Source organism: Saccopteryx leptura, chromosome 5, assembly GCF_036850995.1.
Source record: "Saccopteryx leptura isolate mSacLep1 chromosome 5, mSacLep1_pri_phased_curated, whole genome shotgun sequence".
NCBI classification, from domain to species: domain Eukaryota; kingdom Metazoa; phylum Chordata; class Mammalia; order Chiroptera; family Emballonuridae; genus Saccopteryx; species Saccopteryx leptura.
In genome coordinates this window covers 193,345,529-193,372,252 of record NC_089507.1, presented here as the reverse complement: position 1 = coordinate 193,372,252, position 26,724 = coordinate 193,345,529, and the positions used below count along the sequence as shown (strand labels likewise).

The following is a 26,724-nucleotide window of genomic DNA, read 5'->3' as shown; positions in this document are numbered from 1 at the left end:
GCAGAGATCCCTGCTGTATCCTTCGTCAGGATGCAGCAATGACCTGCAAATTCCTCGTTTGTAATACAAATGGTTGGATGCATTTTGTTAGCATGTTTTTATTCTATGTTTTACTATTTAAAAAATTTATCCCATTTTCAAGACAAAAGAAATTTACAAATTTATGCTTTAAAGAATTTATACAGTCAAAATTTCACTAGACCAATCTTTTTAATTTAGGAGGTATTTGGGTTTTGACACTGGAGTTGCATCTTATAAGCATCAGAAATGTAATATGCTTAAAACTGCTCACTGCTCATATTGGCTACGGGTTTGGGCTTGGAAGGCGTTTTTGGGGGGGTTAATTTAATTTTATTTTTTTTAATCTAAAAGCCTTAAAGATTCTGTCAGCCTCAGATCATCATACAAAGGGATTTCTGTCAACTGCCAGTCTGTGTACTGCTGCTTGGCCACGGCTCATTGGTGGGTCACAGAATAAAGGACACATGGATCAGGGGGGGAAAAGTAAACAAAAACTTTTCTCAAGAAAAACACAGTTCCCATGCATGCTGTTAGAAATGTCACCACATATAACCTCCCCTAAGATTGTGTCTCTAAATGCCACTTCTACTGGAGTGACTTGAGATCCACTACCACTGCCCTCGCTAACGGCATCCCTGTGAATATGCACTCTGACAACAGGAGGGAGGGCAATCCTTTTAAACACTATTGGCCCTGGCCGATTGGCTAGTCAGTTGAGCGTCAGCTCAGCGTGTGGAAGTCCGGGTTCGATTCCCGGCCAGGGCACACAGGAGAAGTGCTCATCTGCTTCTCCACTCTTCCCCTTCCCCTTTCTCTCTATCTCTCTCTTCCCCTCCCGCAGCCAAGGCTCCATTGGAGCAAAGTTGGCCGAGTCCTGAGGATGGCTCCATGGCCTCTGGTGCCTCAGGCGCTAGAATGGCTCCGGCCGCAATAGAGCATCACCCCCTGGTGGGCATGCCAGGTGGATCCTGGTCAGGCACATGTGGGAGTCTGACTGCCTCCCCACTTCTAACTTTGAGAAACAAAAAACAAAAAATCACTCACTATTTATTTTACTGTTAAATGGCTGTTCATATATATAGCCTTCATTACTCCACTGGGACTCTCTCTAATTAATGAAATACTATGAATTGGAGACATTAGCCATTTTTATAGAATTTGTTGTAAATCCTTTTTCTTTTCTTTTCTTTTTTTTTTTTTTTGTATTTTTCTGAAGCTAGAAACGGGGAGAGACAGTCAGACAGACTCCCGCATGCGCCCGACCGGGATCCACCTGGCATGCCCACCAGGGGGCGATGTTCTGCCCCTCTGGGGCGTCGCTCTGTCGCCTGGGGCAGAGGCCAAGGAGCCATCCCCAGCGCGCCCAGGTCATCTTTGCTCCAATGGAGCCTCGGCTGCGGGAGGGGAAGAGAGAGACAGAAAGGAAGGAGGGGGGGGAGGGGTGGAGAAGCAGATGGGCGCTTCCCCTGTGTGCCCTGGCCGGGAATCGAACCTGGGACCCCTGCACACCAGGCCGACGCTCTACCACTGAGCCAACTGGCCAGGGCCTGTTGTAAATCCTTCCAAGATTCATTTATAATTCAGTGTCAGTGGTTGTTTGATACGAGTTTTAAATGCGTACGAAGTAAAATCTATCGATCTTTTCTCTTTTTTAATATCTGCTTTAGGATCTTCCTTGTCTTATGATTAAATGTGCAGGTTTTCACCTAGTACTTTTATAGTTTTATTTTCTACATTTAAGTCTAATTCAACTAAAATATAATTTGATACAAACTAGGAATATAATTTTTTCCCAAATAATTATCTAATTTTTCTTCCACAACTCTTTCATTTCCCAGTGATTTCAAATATGATGGCATCATATACTAAATATGAATTATTTTCTTGGTTCTGTTTCTGGCCCTCCTGTTCTGCTCTACCGAAGTCAATCCTGTCCCAGGACCATGTTATTAAGCTCTGGGATGTATTGTAATTTTCTCCTGACCTTTCTGGCATTGATCCCTGTTACTTTATTTTCTTGTCTTCTGCTTTGCTTAGTCCATTCAGGACAACTCTAAATGATACCAGTAGTAATAAGCATGCTTATCTTGGTTTCTGATTACAATAGGCAGGCCTGGTTTAAGTCTTTCACCATTAAAGAATGGGGCATTTTAATTAAAATCTTATCTGTGAAAGATTAGTCTAACAGTTTGCAGCAAGGATAATATATAGTTGAATATGAATTTTTTTGTAACCACAGTTTTTGTTAATAAAATTCACATGGACCAATAATGGATTTTATTAATAAATTTTCTAATATTTAATCATCCTTGTGTTCCTGACATAACATAAAATTCATTCTTTTATACGTTCCAAGGGGCATTCTTCCCAGATGTTTGCAGATGTGACACTTAAGAAAATAAATCAGGTGTGCGCAGAGCTGGACATGAAAGCCCTTTTCGGAAGAGTATTCTGCACACTTGGGTTTTAAGAGATTTCAAGAAGCCTTACAGTAGAGAAAGATGCTGAGCTTTGCATGCTACTACGCGACTGTACCTGAACCCGGCTCTGAGTTTTCCACACCTCGGGAAGGAAAAAGTTGGTCAGACTCTCCCTAGCGCATTAGCTCTGTCAGTATTCGACATTAAGACAAAACTGACTGAGGCATTTCCCTTCTTAAGCTCCAGCACAGTTTAATCAGTGCAGGAATTCTCTTCTTTGAAGATGTTCTATGTTCACTGTCTAACCACTGGAATCTAGAGCTTCTTTTCGGGATAAAAATCCTTAGACGATACTCCTGGCTTTTCCCAGGTCACAGGTATACTCACCCTGACCCCCTAACTCCAGTCTTCCCCTCACTTCCTGCCTGCTCTGGGACAGATGGTGAGCCAGGTGCTTGGCGTTGCCGTGGTGATCAGCAGGGAGCTGAGGCCCTGCCCTCACAGATCGGACACCCCAAGTAAAAAGATGAGCTCTTGGCCCTGGCCGTTTGGCTCAGTGGTAGAACGTTGGCCAGGTGTATGGATGTCCCATGTTCGATTCCTAGTCAGGGCACACAGGAGAATTGTCTATCTGCTTCTCCCCTCTCCCCTCTCTTTCTTCCTCTCCTGCAGCCATGGCTCAATTGGAGTGAGTTGGCCCTGGGCATTAAGGATGGTTCCATGGCCTCTACCTCAGGTGCTAAGATGAGCTCTGTTGCTGAGCATTGGCAATGAGAAAAAACAACAGCAGAAAGAAAAGGGTCAACAGAAGGATTCAGGATAAAGTTGAGAAAAATTCCTATGAATACAGAAAAAAAGATGAAGAGATGGAAAGCAGGAGAGGGAAGCTGAAGAAGAGTTTGGGAAAGTCAACATTCTAGAAGTACCAGAAATAGACGAACAGGAATGGAGGGAGGAAGGCACCTGTGAAATAACTCAGGATCACTTCCCACCTCTGGACACCCAAGAATCCAATGCTAAAAAGCTTCGAATGCCCAGTCTGAGGTATGAAACAAACCACCAAGGCACGGGGTGAGGTTTCAGACAACAGGACAAGACCTAACGGCTTCCAGAACTCTAGCATGTGTCTTACTGAAATTTTAAAAGGAGGTGGCAGTAGAGGAAGCTTTGAAGAGACAGTGGCCAAACATTTTACAGGACTGAGAACAGATAAAGAAGGAGCAGAACAGAAACTGGAGACCAGTCAGAAGCAATGGCTGAGGGTGGTTCTAACTACCCAGAGGACAGACCCAGGATCTGCTCTGAAGGAGGGACCAAAAGCCGGGCCGTCCACGGGGAACAAGGGGAAGGAAAGAATCAGGGACAGCTGCCGAGTTCCCAGCTTAAGCAATCAGGTACACAGCTGCGCCAGTGGCAGAAAGGAGGCGGGCAAGGGGGTGGAGCTGGTTTAGGGGGCAAACGGGGAATCAAAAGTTTGGAGCTTTCTTCCTGTAAAGTTTGAGATGTCTTGTGCAACAGCAAATGGAGAAGGCAAGTCAGGGGTTAGGTTGTAAGTCTGGGGTTCAGACGTCTGGGCTACAGGTTGGTGTGGAAGTCACCAGCATTACAGATGTTTGCTGATGCCAGGGCCTCGATGATCTAGGGGGCAAGCACATGGAAGAAGGAAGTCCAGGACCAAGTTCTGAGGTACCCCAACAGTCAAACATTACAGTGCGAAGGACTCAATTTTGCTTATTTATGCTTTTCTGGAAAACCACCCATTTTATTATTTTTTTTTTAATTTGGGGGCAGGGAGCGAAGATTGAACTCATCCTCTCTGGCCTGGCGGTCCTACCCCTTTATTTGTGTGTGTGCCCTTCTCACCTGCTTAGCCTGCCAGGAGTCTGTCTCCGTGCAGTCTCCAAAAGAGCACCTTCAGATTTATCACTTCTATCTGTTTCATATTGTTTGTATGCTTACTCATTCTTTTCCCCTGCCTTCACAGGGCTCCTTTTTTATCCTGTTTTTCTAGTTTCTGGAAGTAGCTCCTCATGTCCTTTAATTGCCTCTAAGGTTATGAGTTTTCTCTAAAACAACTCTTGACTATTCTGTGAAGTGTGATCAGTGCAGTTACCATCATCATTTTTTAAATTATTGCAATTCTGAAGTTTCACTAAATACTTTATATATAACTCTGACTACAAATTACTTATAACTGCCTTTTTGTGTGTGTGTGATGACAGAGGCAGAGAGAGTCAGAGAGAGGGACAGACAGACAGGAAGGGAGAGAGATGAGAAATATCAAAGCTTCGTTGCGGCTCCTTAGTTGTTCATTGATTGCTTTCTCATATGTGCCTTGACTGGGGGGTTACAGCAGACTGAGTGATCCCTTGCTCAAGCCAGTGACCTTGGCTCAAGCTGACGAGCCTTGCTCAAACCAGATGAGCCCGCGCTCAAGCTGGTGACCTCGGTGTCTTGAACCTGGGTCCTCGGTGTCCCAGTCCGATGCTCTATTCACTGCACCACCGCCTGGTCAGGCGTAACTGCTTTTTTTTTGAGCTTCTAAGCCATTTGGGGGTTTTCTTTGCCCTTTTGTTTTTGATTCCTAAATTAACTGTATGATGGGAAACACAATTTCTCCTTTCATGGAACTCACGGCATCTCACTGAATGAACATTCTCATATGCCTTCTCCACACAAAACCTGGTGTGAAATGTACTGACCAGCCTTCAATGAAATGAGAAAATTAAGAACAATCCTGGATATTTTCACATACCTTATTCCAGTCTTGGAGCCATTTTTCTTTTTATTATTATTATTTGTTTTGACAGAGATAGTGAGTCAGAGAGAGGGACAGACAGGGACAGACATACAAGAAGGGAGAAAGATGAGAAGCATCAATTCTTCGTTGCAACACCTTAGTTGTTCATTGATTGCTTTATCATATGTGCCTTGACTAGGGTGGAGCTACAGCAGAATGAGTGACCCATTGCTCAAGCCAGCGATCTTTGGGCTCAAGCCAGCGACCACAGGTCATGTCTACGATCCCATGCTCAAGTCAGCAACCCAGCACTCAAGCTGGCAAGCTGCACTCAAGCCGGACAAGCTGCGCTCAAGCTGGCGACCTCGGGGTTTCGAACTGGGTCTACTGCATCCCAGTCTGATGATGTATCCACTGTGCCACCGCCTGGTCAGGCCCATTTTCCTATTATATGATCAACCGTTACAAATGCTCTATGGAGGGATGACGTCAGAGTAATGGCGACGCGAGAGAGACTCTTGGTCCCTCCCCTTGCAATTTCAACAAACTGGAAAGCAATAATGCAGCAGAAGAACTCCAGCTGGGCTGGCAGGCACGCCTGAAAGATCCATGCATGGAATCAGCTAAAGGTGGGGAGGGCTGAGAAAGGGGGCGGAAGATAAGACACACTGCGGTTAGCTCCAGAGAGGAGAGAAACCCAGACTGTCTGGGTCTTCTTCTGCCGGGAGAAGCGGAAAGGTTGAGAGGCAGCCAGAAAGATACTAAACAAAGTAATGGCAGAAAGAGGGGTCAGGGCCAGGGGTCCTGCGGTCAGCTGGCAGCCCACACTTGGCACAGAGTCAGAGAAAAACAAAGTGCAGCCCCCAAGCCTCCCAGATCCCTCCTTCCTCCCTCGCATGGAGAATGGCAGAGACATACCCCACAGCTGGTTCTACAGCCCAGTCTTTCCCGTGAAGAGCAGAGGTGTTCTGTGTCTAGTTCCCTGGTCTGTTGAGACCTGGGGAAAGGTGCCCAGAGGCCTGAGATCACCATTGCTAAAGCTGTGAAGCCCTCACAATACATATGCTCTCTAGACCCACAAGAGAAAGTGGGTGCTATTTGTGCTATACAGAATTCAGTGGTTTTAATTAATAATCACTCTTACGCCATAATCAGAGTCTTAGAGGTCTTTACTGACATTAAAGGGGTACGTGACACCTTCAATGGGCTTGAAGTTCTGTGCCAGAGGACTGGCAATGACTAGCAAGATTCTGGCCTCCCCACAGGTGCGCCGAGCTCTGCGTGGCCTGGGGAGCCACATCGCCTTCAATGCCAATAGACTCCTGCAGCAGCTGTCCCCTGCCAGTCTGAATGCATTTTTGTGTCTCGTGTAAAGGACTCAGTTTCTAGGTACTTCAATTCATGCACAGGAGACTTGGTATGATCTCCGAAGTCCAGAGCTAGTGGCACCACCATCCTACCCCCCCCCCAAGGTCTGAAACCTTATAACCCTTCCTCTGGGCATCGCTGCCAAATCTGCCTTTGGCATATCCCGTCTGCAAGTCACTTCCCAACCTCCGGCTCTGAAAAACCCGTCAATAATTTCCTGGCATGAGGTGAATACACTGTGAGACTATTCTGACGTAAAACAAACAAACAGCCTATCTTATCAAGTCAGGATGTTCCAAGAGGCTGTCCCTTGGTGGTTAGAAGAAGGGAGATTTGACAGTCCAAGACCGAGCAGTCACAGAACACTTACAGCATGGCGATGCCCCAGTGCTTCCCTGCTCTCTCTCCTGCTGCTTGGAAACCGGAAAGGCCAATGAGGGCCACCGTGGGCGTGATGGTCAGGGGCCCAATGTATTTCAGCAGAGCGCCGGGCAGGCCTAGGAAGCCAATGACCACTTCTATCAGTGAGGACATGATGATGGCCCCTTGGATCTGGAATAAGAGAGGGTACACACACGACAGTAAGCTGCTTATACATCTCATACTCCAATGTAACCTACAACTGCAACCGATAATTCTGCAAGGCACCAGGTTATAACATAACAAGCATAACACGGCTGGAAAATTCCTGGGTGTGGCAGGGGCCTAGCAAACCTAAGTAGGACCAGACTAATGGAGGAATATAGAAATGGGCAGCTGACGCAAAGCCAGCCTGCCTTTTCCGCTGATAAATGAGACAGAAGTAGTTTCTAATTCTTATTTAAGACGTGCGGCATTCAAAACCCAGCTGAAAAGGAACACTGCAACATTAAGTTTCTTGACTTTAAAAGTGAGCCCCTGCAGATCAATTAAAAGACAGCGGTATTGACAAAAATGCTAAAGACATGTTTCCCTTGCACAGAATGGCTGGGCTGATTCTAAGCTAATGCTGAATGATCACGTAGGTTTTCAGGGATCTGATGAACTGTCAGCCATTCCTCATGTCTAAGGATTCCCACGACCCGTTCTGTTCAAGTGCACTGTACAGACAATTATCTTTAATTCCTTCCACAAACAGAAGCAAACACTGAGCCTGGGATGAATAGTTCTGCTGCCTGTTGACAAGCCTCTGTGGCTCCTTCTGCGGGAGCCACGCCCCCCCCCTTGCTTACCCTGGGGGGGTACAAGTGGGCAGGGCTGCGGGTTCACCACAGGAGAGGAGGAGGGACACAAAAGATGAGAAGCAATATTGTCTGGCTGTACAAAGCATTTCTGCATGCTTTATTTCACAGTGATATCATCTAGAGTTAATGACATGTTTAACGACAGAAATAAACATGTCAGTAGCTGAAAAGAAAAGGAGGGCTTAGTGCGGGCAACTGCGACCGTCTCGGGCGCAACCAGCACTGAGGCCGGGAGGGATCGCAAAGCAGGCGGAGCAGACAATGCCCATCGTTACCTCGCGGATCCGGGGGTACCAGATGTGCTCCGTGTGCAACAGCTCGGTCGTTCCGTTGGCAACTGAAACATCTTGAAAACAAAAGCAGAGACAGAATTTTTCTTGGAGTAACACTGATGTTTCACAGGACACATTCATTTCACTCTTTTTTAAGAAGAATTCCTCCCTGTTGTAAGTCTATTTGTATATAAACACCCATCCCTAAAATTCAACAGTACAGCTTACCATACTGAAAGGTGGATTCCCCAACCCTAATTTAACCAAACTGATTCACTGGCTGAGAGCTTGTCAAAAGCTGAGTGGACTGGCGATGCGCATGCCTAGCGCCAGCCTCACGCAGACTAGCCCTTGCCAGCAGCTCACTGACATGCCCAATAGCAAGGTGGCCTAACTGAGGTTTTTAAAAACCTAGCTAAAACAGAGGGCTTTCTCCAGTTCCCAAATCAAATCAGTGGTCACAAAGTAACTCCTAGGAGCAAGGAAGGAAAGGAAAGCTGGGAAACTTTGCTCCTGGAACCTAAAAATGGAACAGTATTTTGAGAGTACTGCAGGTCTGGTTTTCTCAAACCCCCTATTTTATCTGTTCCTGACCTGATCGGGTTACTTAAGGATCTTTGCAATCACTAAGTGGGGAGAGGGGATGAAAGTCATTTGCAGAAAACCAAAGTAGTCAGATCCTTAAAAAGCAGAGATGTCTCAGAGAAGGAATACTGACGCAGCAGAGAGTGATTACTCGTGGTTCGTAAACTCCACTGAAAGAAAGAGGCAGAAAAAATAGCACAAATATTTTTCTCTTTGTTCCCATACTTATCAACTGCATGAGCATAGAGAGAAATGAGGTTCCTCTGGTCCTCACTTGCTCCGGGGTTAGGGGTGAGCAGGTGGAGAGAGAGAGAGACAGAAACACGGTCCACAGACTGGAGCGTTCTAAGCGGCTTGTTGGCATGTGTGTTCTATGCCTGATTCCAGAAAAGGAGTGAACGCTGCCCAGGGCAGCGCGTCCAGGCTTCCCTTTTATCACCTGCTTGTTAAAGGACCCCAATGACATATGTGGAAATAACTGCAATTACCTGTGGTGTTACATTTCCATTTATCTAAAGACAGGATGGCTCGAGCAGGGGCCAGAAATGCAAAAGCACTGGCCTGAAACAGGGGTAACCTAAAAGAAACGAGACCAAAACCATGATCACGGCATCAGGAACTACCGAGGTAGTTCACTATTTGACAGCTTAACAGTCTTTTCCATAGACAAACAGCACATGAGTAAATGCAGGCACACCTGGAAGGAAGAACCCCGCTCTGCAAAGGTCTCCTGAGCCACTCAGCCAGGGCCTCTGGCTTCTCCGTCCGCCCCTCCTGCTGCCCTTCGCCCACACAGCCTCGGGATGGGCACTGGGGGAGCCCTGTCATCAGCATCAGCACCCCAACAGGGCCCCTGCCATCACCTTTCCCCTGGGGGTGGGGATGTTGCACATTTGGGCATCTCCCTTCCCGCTGAGCTGGAGAGCTCCTCATCGAACATCGGAGGATGTCTTCTGCTCACCACCCTCCTTCTCCTCCTCCCTTTCAAATACTTATCAGTTTTCATAGGAAAACACTGCACCTTCCTCTGTCATTCCATTTTATAAATCACAGACTGCCCTAGATCACAGAGGATAGGCATTAAGATCATGGTAGTGATCTAGATCTATTGAGAAAAAGGAAAGCCGTAAGTTACAAATCAACAGTGGATATAATATTCTGCCTAATCATAAAGACTCAAGTGTTCTAAACCTTATTTTAAATGACCCAGAAAACTTGCTGACTCTCTGTAAAATCTCCTGCCCACATCCTCCAACCAAATGCAGATACTCAGATACCATCATTCAATTATATTTTAGATAGATATGCACATTAACTTCATGAAGACTTGGGCTACTCAATTCAAATTTTCAGAAATGTACAGAAAAGACAAAGGAAGGTCAGCATGTCATTAGAAACGGATGCCATCCTGAATGGTCCAAACGGCATCTGCTTTGCTGCTGTTTCAGATTTGCATCCTAAGTTCAGATTTGTTTCCAGCAGTGCATCCTAAGACAATGTCACATGGATTGCACTCAGAAAGCTCATCCTTGGGGAATGCTGCAATCGACGCTGCCTGGGTGACACACTGGATGTGGGACAGTGAAGGCTGGCTCTGGGTACCACTCCTGGATACATAAACTATACTCGACTGCAGTCTGCCCTTGACCTTTCGAGGCAAAACTTTATGGCTTCCCCCTCAAACAGAAGCCCTAAGAGCACTGATGCAAAGCAGCTCACCCACAGTGAAACACCAGGATCCTGGGTTCCTTTGAAAGTGGGTGATGATAGAAAATTCCCACTGTGCCGCCTTGAGGCGACGTGGGGGAGGCTGCACACGCCAGCAACGTGCTCACCACGCCACCGCACACACTACCTGCCTCCAGCAGTTCTGTCTGAAAGCCAAGCGGCGGCTTTACAGGAAGCAGCCGTCAGTACCCCAGCAGTTAAGCGAAGGCTCCTTACGGGGCAGCATGACTCAGCGGCTTGACTATTATTCTCAGGGAAAGCTGCAACAAGAGCACGGTGTTCTCATCTGATAACGTGGCTTTTGCAGGCACCTCCCCACCGCAATGCTGGTGGGTCCTAAGGCTCCCCAGGTAAGACAAGACTGCCTGCTCTTTGATTTTGTACTAACGACTGGAAAGTACACAAATCCTACCGTGCTTGTCTTTACACCGGCGGTTTCCAAACTACCTGTTTTTATGAATGAAGTGTTACGGGACACAGCCACCTCACCTACTTACAAGCTGCTGGCAGCTGGTTTCAAGCTGCGATGGGAGAGTCGGAAAGGCACAACAGAGACCACAAAGCCTAAAAGTATGTCCTGCTTGTCTCTACAGAAAACGTTGCCCAACTTTGTCTACAGAAAAGTAGATCTTAAATATGTGCAGAGGTGGTGGATTTTTGCAGATGAAAGTTTTTAAAGTTAATAGTCTCATTAAATGTTAGTAAGAAAAATTCTTAGCACCTAGGCACCTCTGTCCTGATACACTCCCAAGGTGAGCTCTAGCCCCAGGACAGCAAAAGAGCTTAACAAGCCCGCGATGAGTCCCTACTTTGTTCAAAACCCCGATGGAGCCTGACCAGGCAGTGGCGCCGTGGATAGAGTGTCTGACTGGGATGTGGAAGGACCCAGGTTCGAGACCCCAGGGTTGCCAGCTTGAGCACGGCTCATCTGGCCTGAGGGAAAAAAAAAAAGCTCACTAGCATGGACCCAAGGTCACTGGCTCGAGCGGGGGCGGGGGGGGGGGTTACTCAGTCTGCTGAAGGCCTGCGGTCATGGCACATATGAGAAAGCAATCAATGAACAACTATGATGTTGCAACGAAAAACTGATGATTGATGCTTCTCATCTCTCTCCGTTCCTGTCTGTCTGTCTATATCTATCCCTCTATCTGACTCTCTCTCTGTCCCTGTAAAAAAATTAAAAAAAAAAAAACAAAAAAAAAACCCGATGGAGGCACACTAGTTTCTTCCTCAGCACCCAGGTGACCCAAACACGTTGTCTGGCCTCGCTTTTCGGCGGGGCCCCTTCACACACCTGCGCTCCCGGCAAACTGGCCCAGGTCCCTGTCTCTGAGCCTTTGCTCATCCCTTCTCTGTCATCAACTCATCTCTAATATTCAATTTGGATTCATCTTTCAAGGTGCAGGCAAACACCACCCACCTCCTTTGGAAAATATTCCAGGATCTCCCTCTTGGGATGTGTGATGTGTTCTTAGCCAGGGCCCTCTGGCCATGATTTCAGCAAGTCACCTCCCCCAGGTCACCAGGAAGCTGTTTCCTGATTCCCTGGGGGTCACTGGTTAAAAATGGAGATTTCTTAAAAATATATATATATATTTCTGCTCTTACCATTTGCAACAACATGGATGGACCTAGAGGGCATTGTGCTAAGTGTAACAAGTCAGACAGAGACAAATACCACATGATTTCACTTATATGTGGAGTCTAAAAAACAAACACAGAAACAAGCTCATGGAGAACAAACCGACAGATCGGAGGGAGATTGGGGGGCTGGGTGAAAAAGGTGAAGGGATTAAGAACAAACTGGTTGTCACAGAACAGTCACAGGGATATGAAGTACAGCACAGAGAATATAGTCAACAGTAATATAACTATGTATGGTGCCAGGTAGGTACTAGATTTATTGGGGGATACATTTTGTAAGTTATATAAATGGCTAATCACTATGCTGTATACCTAAAACTAATGTAATATTAAATGTCAACTGTCATTTAAAAAGTTTACAAGGATATTTCTGCATTTCACTCAGTTCTGATTAATAGAGGAGTTGCAGGTGGGGTCCTCAAGTCTAGATTTTGAACAATGACTTCTGGGTGAGGCTGAGGCACCAAGAGAGGGACAACCCTGTTCCAAATGAAGGGGTTTATCCTTCTGGTCACTTATGAGCCATTTCTTGGGTATCTGCTTAACACAGGCATAATTATAAGCAGGTACATCGATGGGAAAACCTACCCTTGGGCCCTTGAGGAGTTTCTGTTGTGTGAAGGAGACACTAATTGTGGCCACGCATTAAGGGCAATGATGCAGGCAATGCATGATGCCGTGGGAGTCTGTAGGAGAATCACTTGGGCACAAGGACGAGAAGCACGCTACTGCATACACAAGGGGATCTGAGCAGTCTAGGCAGCGAGAAGCGCAGGTCCAGAACAAGAGCCTCACACAGACTCTGAACCCCGGAGAGTGGCAGAGACCTCACCGTGGGTAGGAGCGCAGGGATCGGTGTGGTGGTCAGAGGACTGGATGGCAAACACCTGCTTTCTTCCTACAGGCAAGAGGAAAACTACCGAAGGAACCGCTCTAAAAGGTCCACTCTGGGAGAACTGAAAACGCTGACTTTAACCCCAAAACTGTTCTCAGAAGGCATTACAACAGCCTGTGGCCTGATCCACTGCGGTCTTGGCTTCGCAGACCCGCACGTCCTGTGGGGTGGGCTCAGGTGACCTGCCAGCCCACGGCAGTCTCCCTCCGCCCACCCCCTTCACAGCACTGAAGTGACCCGTGCTGACCAGCTCCCTATGTGCTGACCTACGCAGCTTCCTGGGGGGTGGAACCGCCCTGACAGCAGGAACTGGGACCAGTTCACCCATCACTGTATCCCCAGCACCAACTTCCGCTTAGTAAATAACAAGTTGGAGGTGCTATTTACAAATATTGTTGGAAAGGAATTTTACTAGACTAAAAAAAAGAGGCTAAGTCTTCCTGTATGTTGACTTTTACTGCAAATGTGGGAGAGGACTTTTAGATAAAAAGCACTGGGCAGAAAGTAGAGAGCAAAATATGCATTAATTTTCAAGAGAAAAGCAGGTAAACTACCCCAGGCCTCGGGAAAACTCAAGTTTAAAACAACCTCCAAGAAACATAAGATGTTTTGCTTTGAGGAGCTACAGTTTCATTTTTGGACCTGTCATCAGCAGTGTGTGTCCTGAGTGCCTTTAAAGAAAAGCAAAACACAATGTGTCAAAGAAAACTCTTCTCCTGATTGATAGATAACATTTTCCTATTGCACTGCACACCAAGCTGTCAGCAGAACTGTTAAGAGTAGCTTGCCCACATGGTGCACTTCACCTAAATACTTTAGCAGGCATCCCTTAGAGCAGGGGTCTCAAACTCAACTCAGCATGTGGGCCGCAGGGCAAGATCACAGCCGTTTGGTGGGCCGCACTAGGTCTACAAAAGGCAACTGTTACGCAACACTTTCCTCACTGCAGTTGAAAACAAAAAAAAATCAGTACAACAAGCACAATCGTACATGCAGTTTACTCAGTGTCACAAAACGACCAGAAACTGTAGTTCGCATCACAACTGCTGTTAACTAAGCTAATATCTAGCTAGGATGCTAGAGAAATGAAAAATACAAGTAGGCCCCTAGGCTTACTTAATTTTATCCAAAATATTTTGAACTTCGTGGATTAGTCTGCGGGCCGCACAAAATTGTTCGGCGGGCCGCATGCGGCTCGCGGGCCGCGAGTTTGAGACCCCTGCCTTAGAGGAAGTGTATTCTCCTATGTTACCTCCTCCCTCTCATCACAGCCAAGAAATGTGAAACTAATTTCATAATGTAATCTAATACCCAGACTGTAGATTTCTCTAATTGTTTATAAAAGTGCTTATACCTGCCCGTCCCCCAAGCTGATCAGAGTCCCTATGCCGTGTTTGGTATCCAGTATCACATGTGCAGCCAGGCTCCACAGTTCTGGCAAGGGGACTCTCCACAGCCTCATGCCAGGAGGCCTGCCAAGTCAGGCGGTCCCCATCACAGGTGGACCCTTTGGTTAGGGTAGTAACTGCTGGAACTCTCCATGTGAAAAGTCCCTTTTCCCTTCTGCAATTAATAATCTGTTGAGCAATTCTGAGTCAGTGGCCTTATTATATACCCGCTAGCTAATTAACATTCTTATAATAGTGAGCTTAAAGATTATGAGTTTCCAATTTTATCACTTCATTCATATTTATTAATGTCCTTTTGTAAAAAGCAGTTTTCCTTTTTGTCCAACTTTATCTCTCCCCTTTTTTTTTTGAACATCACTCCAGATAAATGGTTTCCATTTTTACATTCAGTTCTATAATTCACTTCCATGACTGTTCTTTTCAATAATTAAACTGCCCCAAACTAGCCCGAAGCAGCCTGTTCAAGCAGGTTCCCACTCTTTTTGACATAACTCCCCTCACACCCCACACTCTCTGAGCAGTTCCTTGCTTTGGGCGTTAGATGTTCTAGGTTCAACTTGTACTTTTCTCAGCCCTGGTGTTAAGCACGTCTCCTAGGAGCCCAGGTTCATTTTGGTGGAAAATGCTATTTAGAAACCAAGATCTGAGCACTACTGGCCCACTGTTTGTTACTAGGTATCATTAAAGCAAACATAGATACAATTTTTTTAAAATCATGGGGTCATAATGATACCTCCAGTTCAGTACGATTGAAAGAGTAACTTCTTTTCATATACAGATCTCTCCCCCTACACGGAGCATCCTAATTTCCAACTCCAGTATACTTATTCATTTTTTCCATCCTGTAATAGCATGGAACACAGTTCCAGAATTATACCAACATCAGTACTAATAAGACTACTGAGTATCACATTTCTTTTTTTTTTTTTTTGATCCCTAGAGAATATCCTATTCAGGATGTGCAAATTAATTCTCTTTTTTCCCTCTGTAGTTAGCAATTTGACATTTAGTTAGGTTCAGTTGTTTTGGTTCATATTTAATTTCAGGGTCTGCTTTTCTTCATTCTTTTAGACTTCATATTTTTAATATGTGGAACATTTATACAGTTCAAAAATGAAACCGTATCAAGAGTTCTGTCAGGAAAGTCTCATTCCCATCCCCAGCCCCTCTAACTCATTCCCACTCCAGTTAACCATTTTCTTCTGTTCCTTCCTTACCCTTGTTATTTCTTCTTTCTAACCTAATAGATATACACACACCTACTTTTTTGCAACTTGCTTTTTCAATATATGCTGAAACTCAGTCTATACCAGTTCAGAGAGATTTTCTCCTTCTTTCCTAGGTCTGCACAAGACTCCCTGTGTGACGCATCAGAACAGCCTGCCTCCGGTAGACGGGCATTCAGGCTGTTAAATATTTTGCCATTACAATTACACAGCAATAAATAACTTTTTGTATATAAGTTTGCATTTGTGGACATGTATTTTTAGGGTGAATTTCTAGAAGGGGGGTTATTGGATCAAATGGTAAATGTATATGCAGTCTAGATGTTGTAATACCCCTCATATGGTATCTCAGGGTAGTTTTTACTTGTTCCTCTCATCCGTCACCCTGAAGACGATCCTCTGGTAGGGTGCCTAATAACTTTTGTGAATTGTCCGTGTCTTTTTGCTTTTTTTTTTTCCTATGGGACTCTTGGTATTTTTTACCACTGATTTTAAAAAGGTCTTTCTATAGTAGATATATTAGACCTGACCTGTGATATGATACAAATACTTTCTCTGTTTGTCATTTTTTGTTTATAGTGTCTGTTTACAACACCTTTGCCATCCTTTTTATTGTTCCTGGACTTTGAGTCCTGGTTTTAAAGTTTAAAACCCCACTTCTGGATTAAAAAGGAAATTCACTCTTATTGCATTCTAGTACTTCCATAATTTTCATGACTCTTGCACTTGGATCTCTAATTCATTTTGAGTTCATTCAAAGGGAACTCAGCTAAAAGCAAGAGTAACCATTAGCTTCAAGTTCATGTTATTCTGATTTCACAGACAAATACTCAAAATCATCGTGTTCAGTCCAACTGCTGAGGAGCCTGGGTGGGGAAGAAGCCGCTGCGGCACCTGTCCTTCCGGAGCCTGTCCCCCCCCCCCCAAGCCACAGGGCACAGCAGCAGCAGGCTCTGTCCAGACAGCACACAGAAACTCCAGAGGGCTGGCTGGGCATGACTGTGACAACCTCTTTCTCAAACATGATGGTATTAACTATTTCAGGTGGAGGGCTGGTTGCCTAAGTAATACTTTTATTACATATAGATCTGATCAGTCATGAAGAGGCATGGGAGAGTCCCTGGGTGTGTGGCAATGTTCTGTTGGCTGCGGTGATATGACCGTACCAGCAAAAACTTGTATAACTTCACGAAAGGAGGGTACCTTTTACTGCATGTCAACTACCTCTCAAAAGATATGATTTAAATTATGTCTATAAAGTAAGTGTCTTTCTGGGAAATAGAAGGAGGATGACAACACATTTCTTAAATACTAGGGTTGTGTCAGACAGTTAACAAAAAACACAAAACTTAAAAAAGGAAAGAGCTTCCCCTGGTGTCTGGTAAGAAGCTCTGTCCCCTAGGCCTGTGCAGTGCCAGCAGCTCTAACCCGGCCTGGCTTTTCACCCCCGACAGCCTGAGGAGGAAGGCTAGGAGGGGAGGCAGTGGGCCATCAGAGCATGTAGGAATGTGCAGGCCACGTGGACTGTGACAAAGGACAAAGAAAAAGAATAAAAACAGACTGTGGAGAGCTGAGTCATTACCCCCATACATCCTCAGAGGACTGCTCATCTCCCAGTCGCCAGGGGCATCCGGAACGTGACAGAGAGACAGCGTGTTAACAGCAGGGGGAAGGACACCTAAGGAAGCTAGAGCTGAAGGCGCAGAGCTGATGGCAGACGCGCTGCTCCGCCAGGTGTCCACCCCCAGCCCACTGCAACCCCTCTGCCCCTCCTGCACCTACCTGCCTCCTTCCCTTTCGGAAGGACACTAAAATAATGAGCGCCCACAGGCGAGTGTGGACAGGTGCCTGGGACGAAGCAGAGGGAGGCTTTGAGAGACCAGGTGGTGAAAATGGTGGAACGAGAGCAATGCCACCTCGAAGGTCAGAGCCCCCCCCCCCCCGCCCCACGCGGCGGTCAGGGGAGAGCCGCAAGGCTCCGTCCTCCCAGGTCACTGCCTCCAGCCTCTCACCAGCCCCCCTGTCTTTAATACGCAGGATGGGGCAAAAACAGGTGGCAGTTGTTTGTATGGAAAAATACAATAATTAATAAATAATAATACAAGAATAAACTGTCACGCGCTCACAACTGTAAATCTACTTTTGCTCCAACCTGTACTATCTAAAATTTTGAGTAAAATGGACAGTAATTTTTTTAATTTGGTGGGGAAAACCCATAACTTGCTACTGTGTGCCTGCTTGACATGACAAAACGTGAAATCCCCTATATGGCAATTTTTGCAAAATTTTCACCCTGAATCAACCATGCCTCTAGCCCCATCTCCCAGTTTAGAACAAATAAGGGGGTTGTAGAACAAATGAAATACCACCACGAGGGCACAATCAAATTCAGACCACAGAACGCTTGACACACACAACTGGCCTGGACTCTTTAAACGGGAGTGATATGGAGAGAAAAGGTGGGGCCTGTGTATTATTGAGACCAGAGAGATGCAACCAACAACTGCACCACATGGACTTGATTGGATCCTGGGGTTCAGGGAGCCGGAGGGACTAGCCATAAAAGATATTTTAGGGACAAGTTGGGAAATTAAATATGGACTGCATATGAGATGCTATGGTAGAATGTCTGCTGTAAATGATCACAGAGGAGACCCTCACTCCTAAGATGTATATATTCAGGGGTGAATCAGCATGCTGTTTCCAACTTTATTTTCAAGGGGTTCAAAAAATGCACATATACTCCACACAAATGACACATACAGAAAGAGAATGTGGGGGCAACCCCCATCACCCCACCTCAATCTGAGTACTGTACCCCTTGATTCTTCGAAGTCTTATCAACAGTGAACAGTTCAAAGCCACGGACTTGAGACCCTGCAGTGTCCTGGAGCCTCGCCATGCTCAGTGAGCACAGAAGACGTTCAGGACCCAGAATCCAAGGAGATAGGAGACGTGGAGGTGGTCTCCTCGGGGCTGACAACAGCACCTGCTCCCGTGAGGCTTTTGGCCAAAACCCTACCCTTTCTCAGGGAAGGAGGGTTCTGTGTGTCTACAATGAGCCTGTGATGACCAGGACAGGCTCCTCCGGGAGGGGCCACCCCCCTTCAGTCTTCTCTTTTGCTGGAGAGCTCAGAGTGATGCCTCCAAGAGGCGCCTGAAGCAAAAGGCCGGAGGGGACCCCAAACACAGAGCCTGCCACACCTCAGGCAAGTCAGGGACGGCCAGCGTGGCAGGCAAGGGGCAGGGTGCCAGAGGACCCTCGGCCACCCCCAGCTCTGCACGGACAACTGCCGTCCACGGAGGGGTGGGGGCAGGTGCTGGGAAACTGGTCTCGGTTTGGAAAGGCAAAGGCAGCCAGGTGGCACGCGGCTGAGTCACGCCCACAGCCAGGGCACCGAGACTGCTGCATGCTGGCTAACACCCCTGCCCGGGTCTCTCCGATTGTCAAGGCTTTGTACTGAGTCCTGGAGCCAGTCCAAGGGGTGGTTGAGACTGACATCACAAATCAAACAGAACAGGAATGCTGAACTCTCACTCAAGGAAACTCAATAAAGACATAGTTGAAAGCAAAGTGTGGGAGATCAAGGTCACAGGGGAGGAGGAGGGAGGAACAGGCGGGAGCAGGAGGAGGTGACAGAAGCAGGTATGGCACCGACCGCTCACCCCCTGCAGGCAGAGGCTCTGGGAAGCACTAAAGCCAGGCAAGTCACAACTGGGGCTCCGACCCACAACCTCCATTTCACAACAGGCACGATCCACACACGAAATGAACCACTCTCATGCCAGGGCAGATGTGCAGCGAAGGAAAGAAGGTATACAGCCCGTGTGGCACCAGACACATCTGCGTGTCCTCAGCCCAGCTCGTGGGAAACATGGCTCCAGAGGAGCGACTGTAATGTGGTGACAGCTGACAGCGGCGGTCTGAGCCCACGCTCAGATTTGCAGAGGCATACGTCTGTGTCCCCTTCACCGTCTCCCTATCAATTGCCAGTATTGTTGTAGAATGAAACAGGTGACCGGGAACAGCGTGCCCCGCTTCACCAGGGTGGCCGTGTGCAACGAGGAGGGACGGCCTGACCACCTGCCCACAGGTCGGAATGCCAACACCATCTTCCTCTGAGCTTGACCTGCAGTCGTCTTGGCTTCCTCGAAATAAAGGGCCCTCTGCGCAAGCAGAGACCACGGCTCGTCTCTAGGACCCAGGCACCGGCTCCACCCGGGGCAGTGGGGTATTGCGCAATCGAAGGCCAGCAAGTCCACAGAGCAGCACACAGAAGTCACACACAATCCTACAAACTACCTGGAGTTGGGAGAGTCTAAAAACTCAGAGATCATGAAAACTGAACATGAAAACGTTTTCTTCTATTGCTTTAAGCCTAAGTGCTGAACGCCCCCACCACCCCCAAACCCATAAATCAAACAAATGCACAGGCCGTCTGCAATCCAAAGGCCGTGACACTGGGAACAAACCCCAGTCCTGGCTCTGTCAGCGCTTCCCTCCCACACTGTCCCACCTAACAATCCCTCTGCCCCAACGGCTTTATCTGTTTATCTGATCCTGTTGTGGCCAGGAAGCACACACCAAGTCTGTTAACATGATCATTCACAGCCTTGATGAGGGTCTATGTTAGCGTTTAGCAAAACTAAAGCGCTTTTCATATTATTCATGCACAAAAAGTTCCCAAACATTTTAGGAAGCTTATAATAATCCACAAAAACACATGAGGGCTATTAAAATAATGGCAAAATGTCATCCATTAAATACTTTAGGAAAGAAACAGCTGAGGACGTCATCTGACCAAGGCCCCTCTCACTTCTCCTGTTTGCCTGCCCCCTCTCCCGTGTGTAAGGGAGAAGAAGCCACCATTCACCACATTTTGAAAGCTACTGCTTCACACTGGGAACTGTAGGTCCTGACTGCCCATGGGATTGCGGTTTATTATTAAAATAGCCAACAGCCTGGTGTATCCTGTGCTGGCAATGCATCCAACCCTGGCTGACCTTGGCATGAGACCACAGCACAGCTGCACGCAGTGCCCGTTAGCACAATAAAGACAGCTCCATCCTCTCTGCATGTCAACAACAGTTCTCAAGTATAGGCACTGCCCACATTTACAAGTTCCCTGGTGGTCAGCTTTTTAGAACCAGTGCCCTATGGACCAGGTGAGGCTCCCAAGTCAGCCAACAAAAGCGTTTTAGCCCATTCTGGACCTGACATACAGAACCTTAAATGCTGTATCGAAATGAACGAACGGTGCTGCCAGCCAACTGAACTCCCTGATGCTAAGAAAATGAGTCAAGTCCTCCCTGGAATGCCCAGGACAGACCTCCTTCCTCCAGCAGGTCGATGGCACCCTTGGCTCTCCCCTCAGGGGTCCCCTAAGCAGACGCTCCCTTCTGAGGAAACAGCTCTGCACAGCACGGGGGCTGCAGGCAGTCCTGCAGGAGCTGGGGTTTTGGGAATTCCACGAGCTGGCCAGCCCCACAGCCTTCAGCCACACGGCTTCCTTCCATCAGCACATCTACAAGGGAGCGCCGTTTCCCCTCCCAGAGTATCGCCTGCGCCACTACCCAGAGGCCCCAACACTCCTCAGGGCTCTCCCCGCATTCTCCTGCCTGCCCCTCCCCAGTGAGGACGGCCCTCTCGAGGTCCCTGAGGGTCCTGACTCCTCAGAACACAGCCCAGGACACCCAAGTGGCCCCTGCACGGTCTCCTTCTCGTTCCCCAGCAGGCAAGGCAAAGCCCGTCCACAGATTATATGTCATCATGCAAGAGACAGAGATAGGACTCGTCAAATGAATGACTCTGCTGCCCTTCACTTGAGGACAATCCTGTCCCTGCAAGCTCCACCCGTGAGCAGAGCCCTGGGGTGGAGGAAAAGGCCGCAGTGGGAAGAGGGCAGAAGAGGGGACAGGAGGAAAGGAAGCAAGCCCGCAGGAGGCGGCAGGAAAGAGCGGCTCCCTGCTCCCCTCTGCAGCTCCTCGGGGGCCCGTGTAAGCTGGGGCGGGACGCGGAGGCGGACAAGTCAGAGCGCTGGCGTCAAGGAGGGGAGCACAACCCAGTGGGAAAAGACACAGGAACAAAAAAGGGCACCGTGGAATAAGAGCCACATTAGAAGAACGTACACAAAATGCATGTGTGGGAACTCTGAGAGAACAAAGGAGGCTTCGAGGAAGCGGGATGCTGCACAGAGGGGGCGGGACCAGCCAGACCAGAAGGACGAGCAGGTGCACGGGGGTGCTGGGGAGCACGAGCACGAGCACGAGCACGAGCACGGGAGGGTGGAACAGCGGGTGGCTCGGGGAGGAGCTGCCTTAGGGTGAGCGCAGGGAAGGGGACAGCGGGGTTCAGGGGCACAGCTGGAAGGGCGAGGGGGGACAGAGAGCAAGGCAGGAGCTTACAAAGTGGGCACACCCTGGTTTTACACAGGGAGCGGGGCTGCAGAATTGGCAGCTCCAAGGAAGATGCTAATGTTGGCAAGAGAGCACAGGGGATGGGTGCAGAGTGGGGCAAGGAGTAGCCCTGGAGGCAAGGAAACCAGCTGGGAGCCTAGCGGAACAGTCCAAGGCGGGACTAACGGGATGTGGGCAGGAGCGGGGAGACAGCTTGCCCTGCGGCTGGTGGGCTGGAAGGAGCCGAGCGTGAGTCAGACTTCCAGCTTGCACAGCTGGTGGGAGATGGTGCCATCCACCAAGAGAAGAAACATGGCGGGGGCTGGGCGGGACAAGGCTCCCTAGAATGATCCCCACCCCTGGCCCCAGCCCCCGTCAGTCCTTCTCAGGAATCCTAGATACTAGATAAATGGCATTGTCCGATGCCCTCCTTACAGGGGCTTCAGCATCCCAGTTTAGCACCCCAATCTCACCTGCATCCAAACGTCGTCTGCAGCAGAGTTGTGATTCCCACACAGAAGAAAATGGTCCCGATGAGCTGGCTGGTGGCCCACTGGTCGTACCCCACACACATGGCATCAGCCAGCAGAAAGGGCACCGCGATCGTACCGCTGAAGCAAGTCAGGTAGTGCTGTGGGCGACAGGAGGGTAAACCCTTCCTCATTTTTCTCTGAGTTCAACATAACTCGCCCTCCACTGTTTTTAAAAAACAGCCCACATGAAGAAACAAAACAAACTGGTTTTCCAGGTGCTCACTTGTATCATAAGCCAAATCAAATTTCTTCTTCAGCATTTCTCCTTCCCATCACATCTCCTGGCATTATTATTATTCACACGAAGCCAGGCCAGCACAAAGGAAGTACTCAGTAAAAACACTGGTGATATTTCACTTATACAATTCTTAAATTCTTACTGGGATTATACTTTTTTTTTTTTTTGTATTTTTCTGAAGTTGGAAACAGGGAGGCAGTCAGACAGACTCCTGCATGCACCCGACTGGGATCCACCCAGCATGCCCACCAGGGGGCGATGCTCTGCCCAGCTGGAGCGTCGCTCTGTTGCAATCAGAGCCATTCTAGCACCTGAGGCAGAGGCCATAGAGCCATCCTCAGCGCCCAGCCAACTTTGCTCCAATAGAGCCTTGGCTGCGGGAGGGGAAGAGAGAGACAGAGAGGAAGGAGAGGGTGAGGGGTGGAGAAGCAGATGGACGCCTCTCCTGTGTGCCCTGGCCGGGAATCGAACCCGGGACTCCTGCACACCAGGCCGATGCTCTACCACTGAGCCAACTGGCCAGGGCTACTCTTTTTTTTTTTAATTTTTAATTTATTCATTTTAGATAGGAGAGAGAGAGAGAGACAGAGAGAGAGAAGGGGGGAGGAGCAGGAAGCATCAACTCCCATTTGTGCCTTGACCAGGCAAGTGCAGGGTTTCAAACCAGCGACCTCAGCGTTCCAGGTCGACGCTTTATCCACTGTGCCACCACAGGTCAGGCTCTTTTTTTTTTTTAAATGCTTCTCAGCATCAATTGCTAAAATCATAGATCTTTCTCTTCTGATCTATTAACATGAATATTTTATGCTGAAACATTACCGAAACAAATTCTAGTTAGTCTTGCTATAACTTTTTTCTGTGATTTGATTTGCCAATTCTGTAGAATTTTACATCTGTATTTTTGAGATAATTAGTTGACTTTTAAAAACTTTCTCTCAGGTCTGGGGATTAAAGTTACACAAGCTTCATTGCATAGGATGTTTCCCATCTCTCTCTCTCTCTCTCTCTCTCTCTCTCTCTTTTTTTTGTGACAGAGACAGAGAGTCAGAGAGAGGGACAGACAGGAAGGGAGAGAGATGAGAAACATGAATTCTTTTTTCCTTCTTTCATTCCCCTGCTATCCTACTCGTCCTGTTCTTTTCTTCCTTTCCCTATTATGAAACTGTTGAAATTTCCATTCATCATTCTTTTTTTTTGGGGGGGGGGGGTACTTTTCTGAAGTTGGAAACGGGGAGGCAGTCAGACAGACTCCTGCATGCGCCTGACCGGGATCCACCGGCACACCCACCAGGGGTGACACTCCGCCCATCGGGGGCACCGCTCTGATGCAACCAGAGCCATTCCAGCCCCTGAGGCAGAAGCCATAGAGCCATCCCCAGCGCCTGGGCCAACTTTGCTCCAATGGAGCCTTGGCTGCGAGAGGGGAAGAGAGAGACAGAGAGGAAGGAGAGGGGGAGGGGTGGAGAAGCAGATGGGCGCCTCTCCTGTGTGCCCTGGCCGGGAATTGAACCCGGGACTCCTGCATGCCAGGCCAACACTCTACCACTGAGCCAACCGGCCAGGGCCCCATCCATCATTCTTAAAAGAGTAATTTATAATAAAGATATCAATAACTAAAAATCAAAACTGACTTTTAAAAAACATCCAAGCATATACAGACGGTTACATCCTCAAGGACCCATCTTACCTGCAGCCCCAGGAATATGCACAGGTACCAGGGAGGAACGTCTTCTATGGTGTAGATCATGTCCGACCTCTGGGGGTCGAGGCTGCCGGTGCTATCCAACGTCTCGGCCAGAGAGCTCTGTGAGCGAGAGGGACAAAGGAGTTGTTTCATAAAAACAACGACTCAAGTTAGCTCAGCTCAGTACGGGCCCACTCCTGAAAAGCAGCTTTAGTAAGTGCCTGCCACTCTCCTGTAAAATTCAGACCTGGCTACCTCTGACCCAAAGCTCCAGGGCACGGCTCAGTGAGACATGCAGTCTCCAGAGCCTGGGGTTTGGGTCCCTGGCCATCGACTCATCCCCCAGAGTGTCCAGCTTGCTCAGAGCCTGTCCCCAAGCCTGGGGACTGTCCGTACGGAGATGATGCTCCCAGGTGGAGACCACAAAGTAATACCTTGGCAGGGGCAGTCCTTGGGTGGTGCCAGGAATAAAGAAGTATAGTATTTCCCCATGTATAAGATGCACCCTTTCTTAAAAATTTTGGTGTCTAGAAACTGGGTGCGTCTTATACAGTGGTTATAAATTTTTTTTACTTGCATTTCCCGTTTTCTCGCTGGAATGAATTTTATGATGAATAAAACTTGAGTTCAATAACTTTATGTAATTTTTCTTTCTTTCAAATTTTGGGCCCCCAAATTAAGGTGTGTCTTGTACACGGGAGCGTCTTATACATGGGGAAATGCGGTAATATAAAACACTAACCACTTTCAGAGCATACTAATCTGCTGCTCCTACCCTGTCCCATCCCCACAAGGAAAAAGATCTCTGTGCCTAAAAGTCAAGTCCTGCGGCTGCTCAGACACAACGGTGAGTGAAAGAGCACAAGCCAAAAGTAGACAGATATATGACTCACATTTTACTTAAAAAAAAGATGAAAAATTATTTATAGCTTAGAGGGCAATTTTCTTTCGTTTTTCCTACCACTACAATTAAAGATTTTTTTTTTTAATGTTAAGTGTTACATGCTTTTTGAGCCAAACTCTTCACAAACACCCTAGGTTATCATCTCGACATTCCTGGTCAGTATCAGCAGCACTTCTGAAGTGATCCAGTATCTGAGCCAAACAGAAGACTCAAGGCAACCTCGAGTCTCCCAGCACAGCCTCAGAACTGCTCCGACTGCTAAAACCCTCTGAACAGTTCCTTGGAATTGGAGATGGGCATTTAAAGAAAAGCTCAAATAACCTGACAAACAGAGGAAACAAAATTAAAACATGTTCCACAAAAAATATAAAGACGATGACATTCTGACCCTTGGCCATATCTAGACCAACCTGTGCCCCCTTATCAGGCGGGTCTGGTCCACAAGAAGCTGCCCAGTCCCTGTGTTTATTACTCAGTTTTCCGTGCACAGGGCAATGGGGCTTTAGGGATCAAATACCCTTAAACAAAAGGAGTGACGCAACTCAGGCTTACCTGCTGAAGCCTAAAGGTAAATGTCTGGTGTGAGTTGATATTTGATCTAATCCAAATGTGAGCTGAATATGACCTTTCTAAGAGAACTTTTTCTTCCATTCGTAGGATGCATAATGAGAGATGTGTATTGTTGAATAGGTTTAAGTGGATTATATGTGTCTTACAAAATGTATTGGTAGAGGAAGTACACACATCTAAGGAATTTGATACATGGCGATGATGTAGTAAAGAATTAACTCAAGAGGTCTGGGATGTCCAAACCCTGCACATGTCAGAGAAAGGTTTGGTTCCCACCTGGCACCTGGAGGTAACCTCTGAGCTCTTGGAACATCTTGAGTTTTAAGAGTGTGTTTGTTTACCTGAAGCACGGGACTGCCCCAAACAGGCCATGTAATGATGCAATCTATAGTGGGCACCTTGGGCTACATGGTCTCAGTCTGACCTCTGAAGGGGCTGGATGCATGCAGCGGTCGGCTATTCCTGCACGATCCCCAATAATACCCTGCACACCAGGGCTCCAGGGAGCTTCCCTGGCTGGCAACACTCCTTGAGTGCTGCCACACGGTGTTTTAGGGAAATTAGGCCATGTCCACACAACTCCCCTGGAAAAGGAGAACTGAAAGCTAACGTTGGTGTCTCCCGGACCCTTCCCTAACAATCCTTTCTCTGAAATAAACTATAACCAAGAGTGTAAGTTTTCCTAAATTGAGTCCTAGAAAATCACTGAACCTGATCTGGGAACCCCCAACTCAGGTCTTGGGAAACCCTAAATTCAACTGACCATTTTGCTGACATGATGCAACTATGGATATTGGGCTTGCTATACAAAGGACAATTCAATACCATCCCATTATCTAGTTTCCAAGTGGGGAGTGTTACTGCTCTC

At 47.6% G+C, this 26,724-nt stretch overlaps 1 protein-coding gene across 2 annotated transcripts in view; it reads right to left on the bottom strand.

Annotated features, from left to right (window-relative positions):
- SLC23A2 (solute carrier family 23 member 2) overlaps positions 1–26,724 on the bottom strand; it is a 120,469-nt gene that overhangs the window by 25,311 nt on the left and 68,434 nt on the right. For both annotated transcript variants that reach the window (XM_066387269.1, XM_066387270.1), the window contains 5 exons: positions 24,386–24,502; positions 22,401–22,558; positions 9,118–9,206; positions 8,048–8,118; positions 6,920–7,101 (listed from right to left, as the gene is read on the bottom strand). In XM_066387269.1, coding sequence (XP_066243366.1) covers positions 6,920–7,101; positions 8,048–8,118; positions 9,118–9,206; positions 22,401–22,558; positions 24,386–24,502 — 617 coding nt within the window. The remainder of the gene's footprint in view (positions 1–6,919; positions 7,102–8,047; positions 8,119–9,117; positions 9,207–22,400; positions 22,559–24,385; positions 24,503–26,724) is intronic.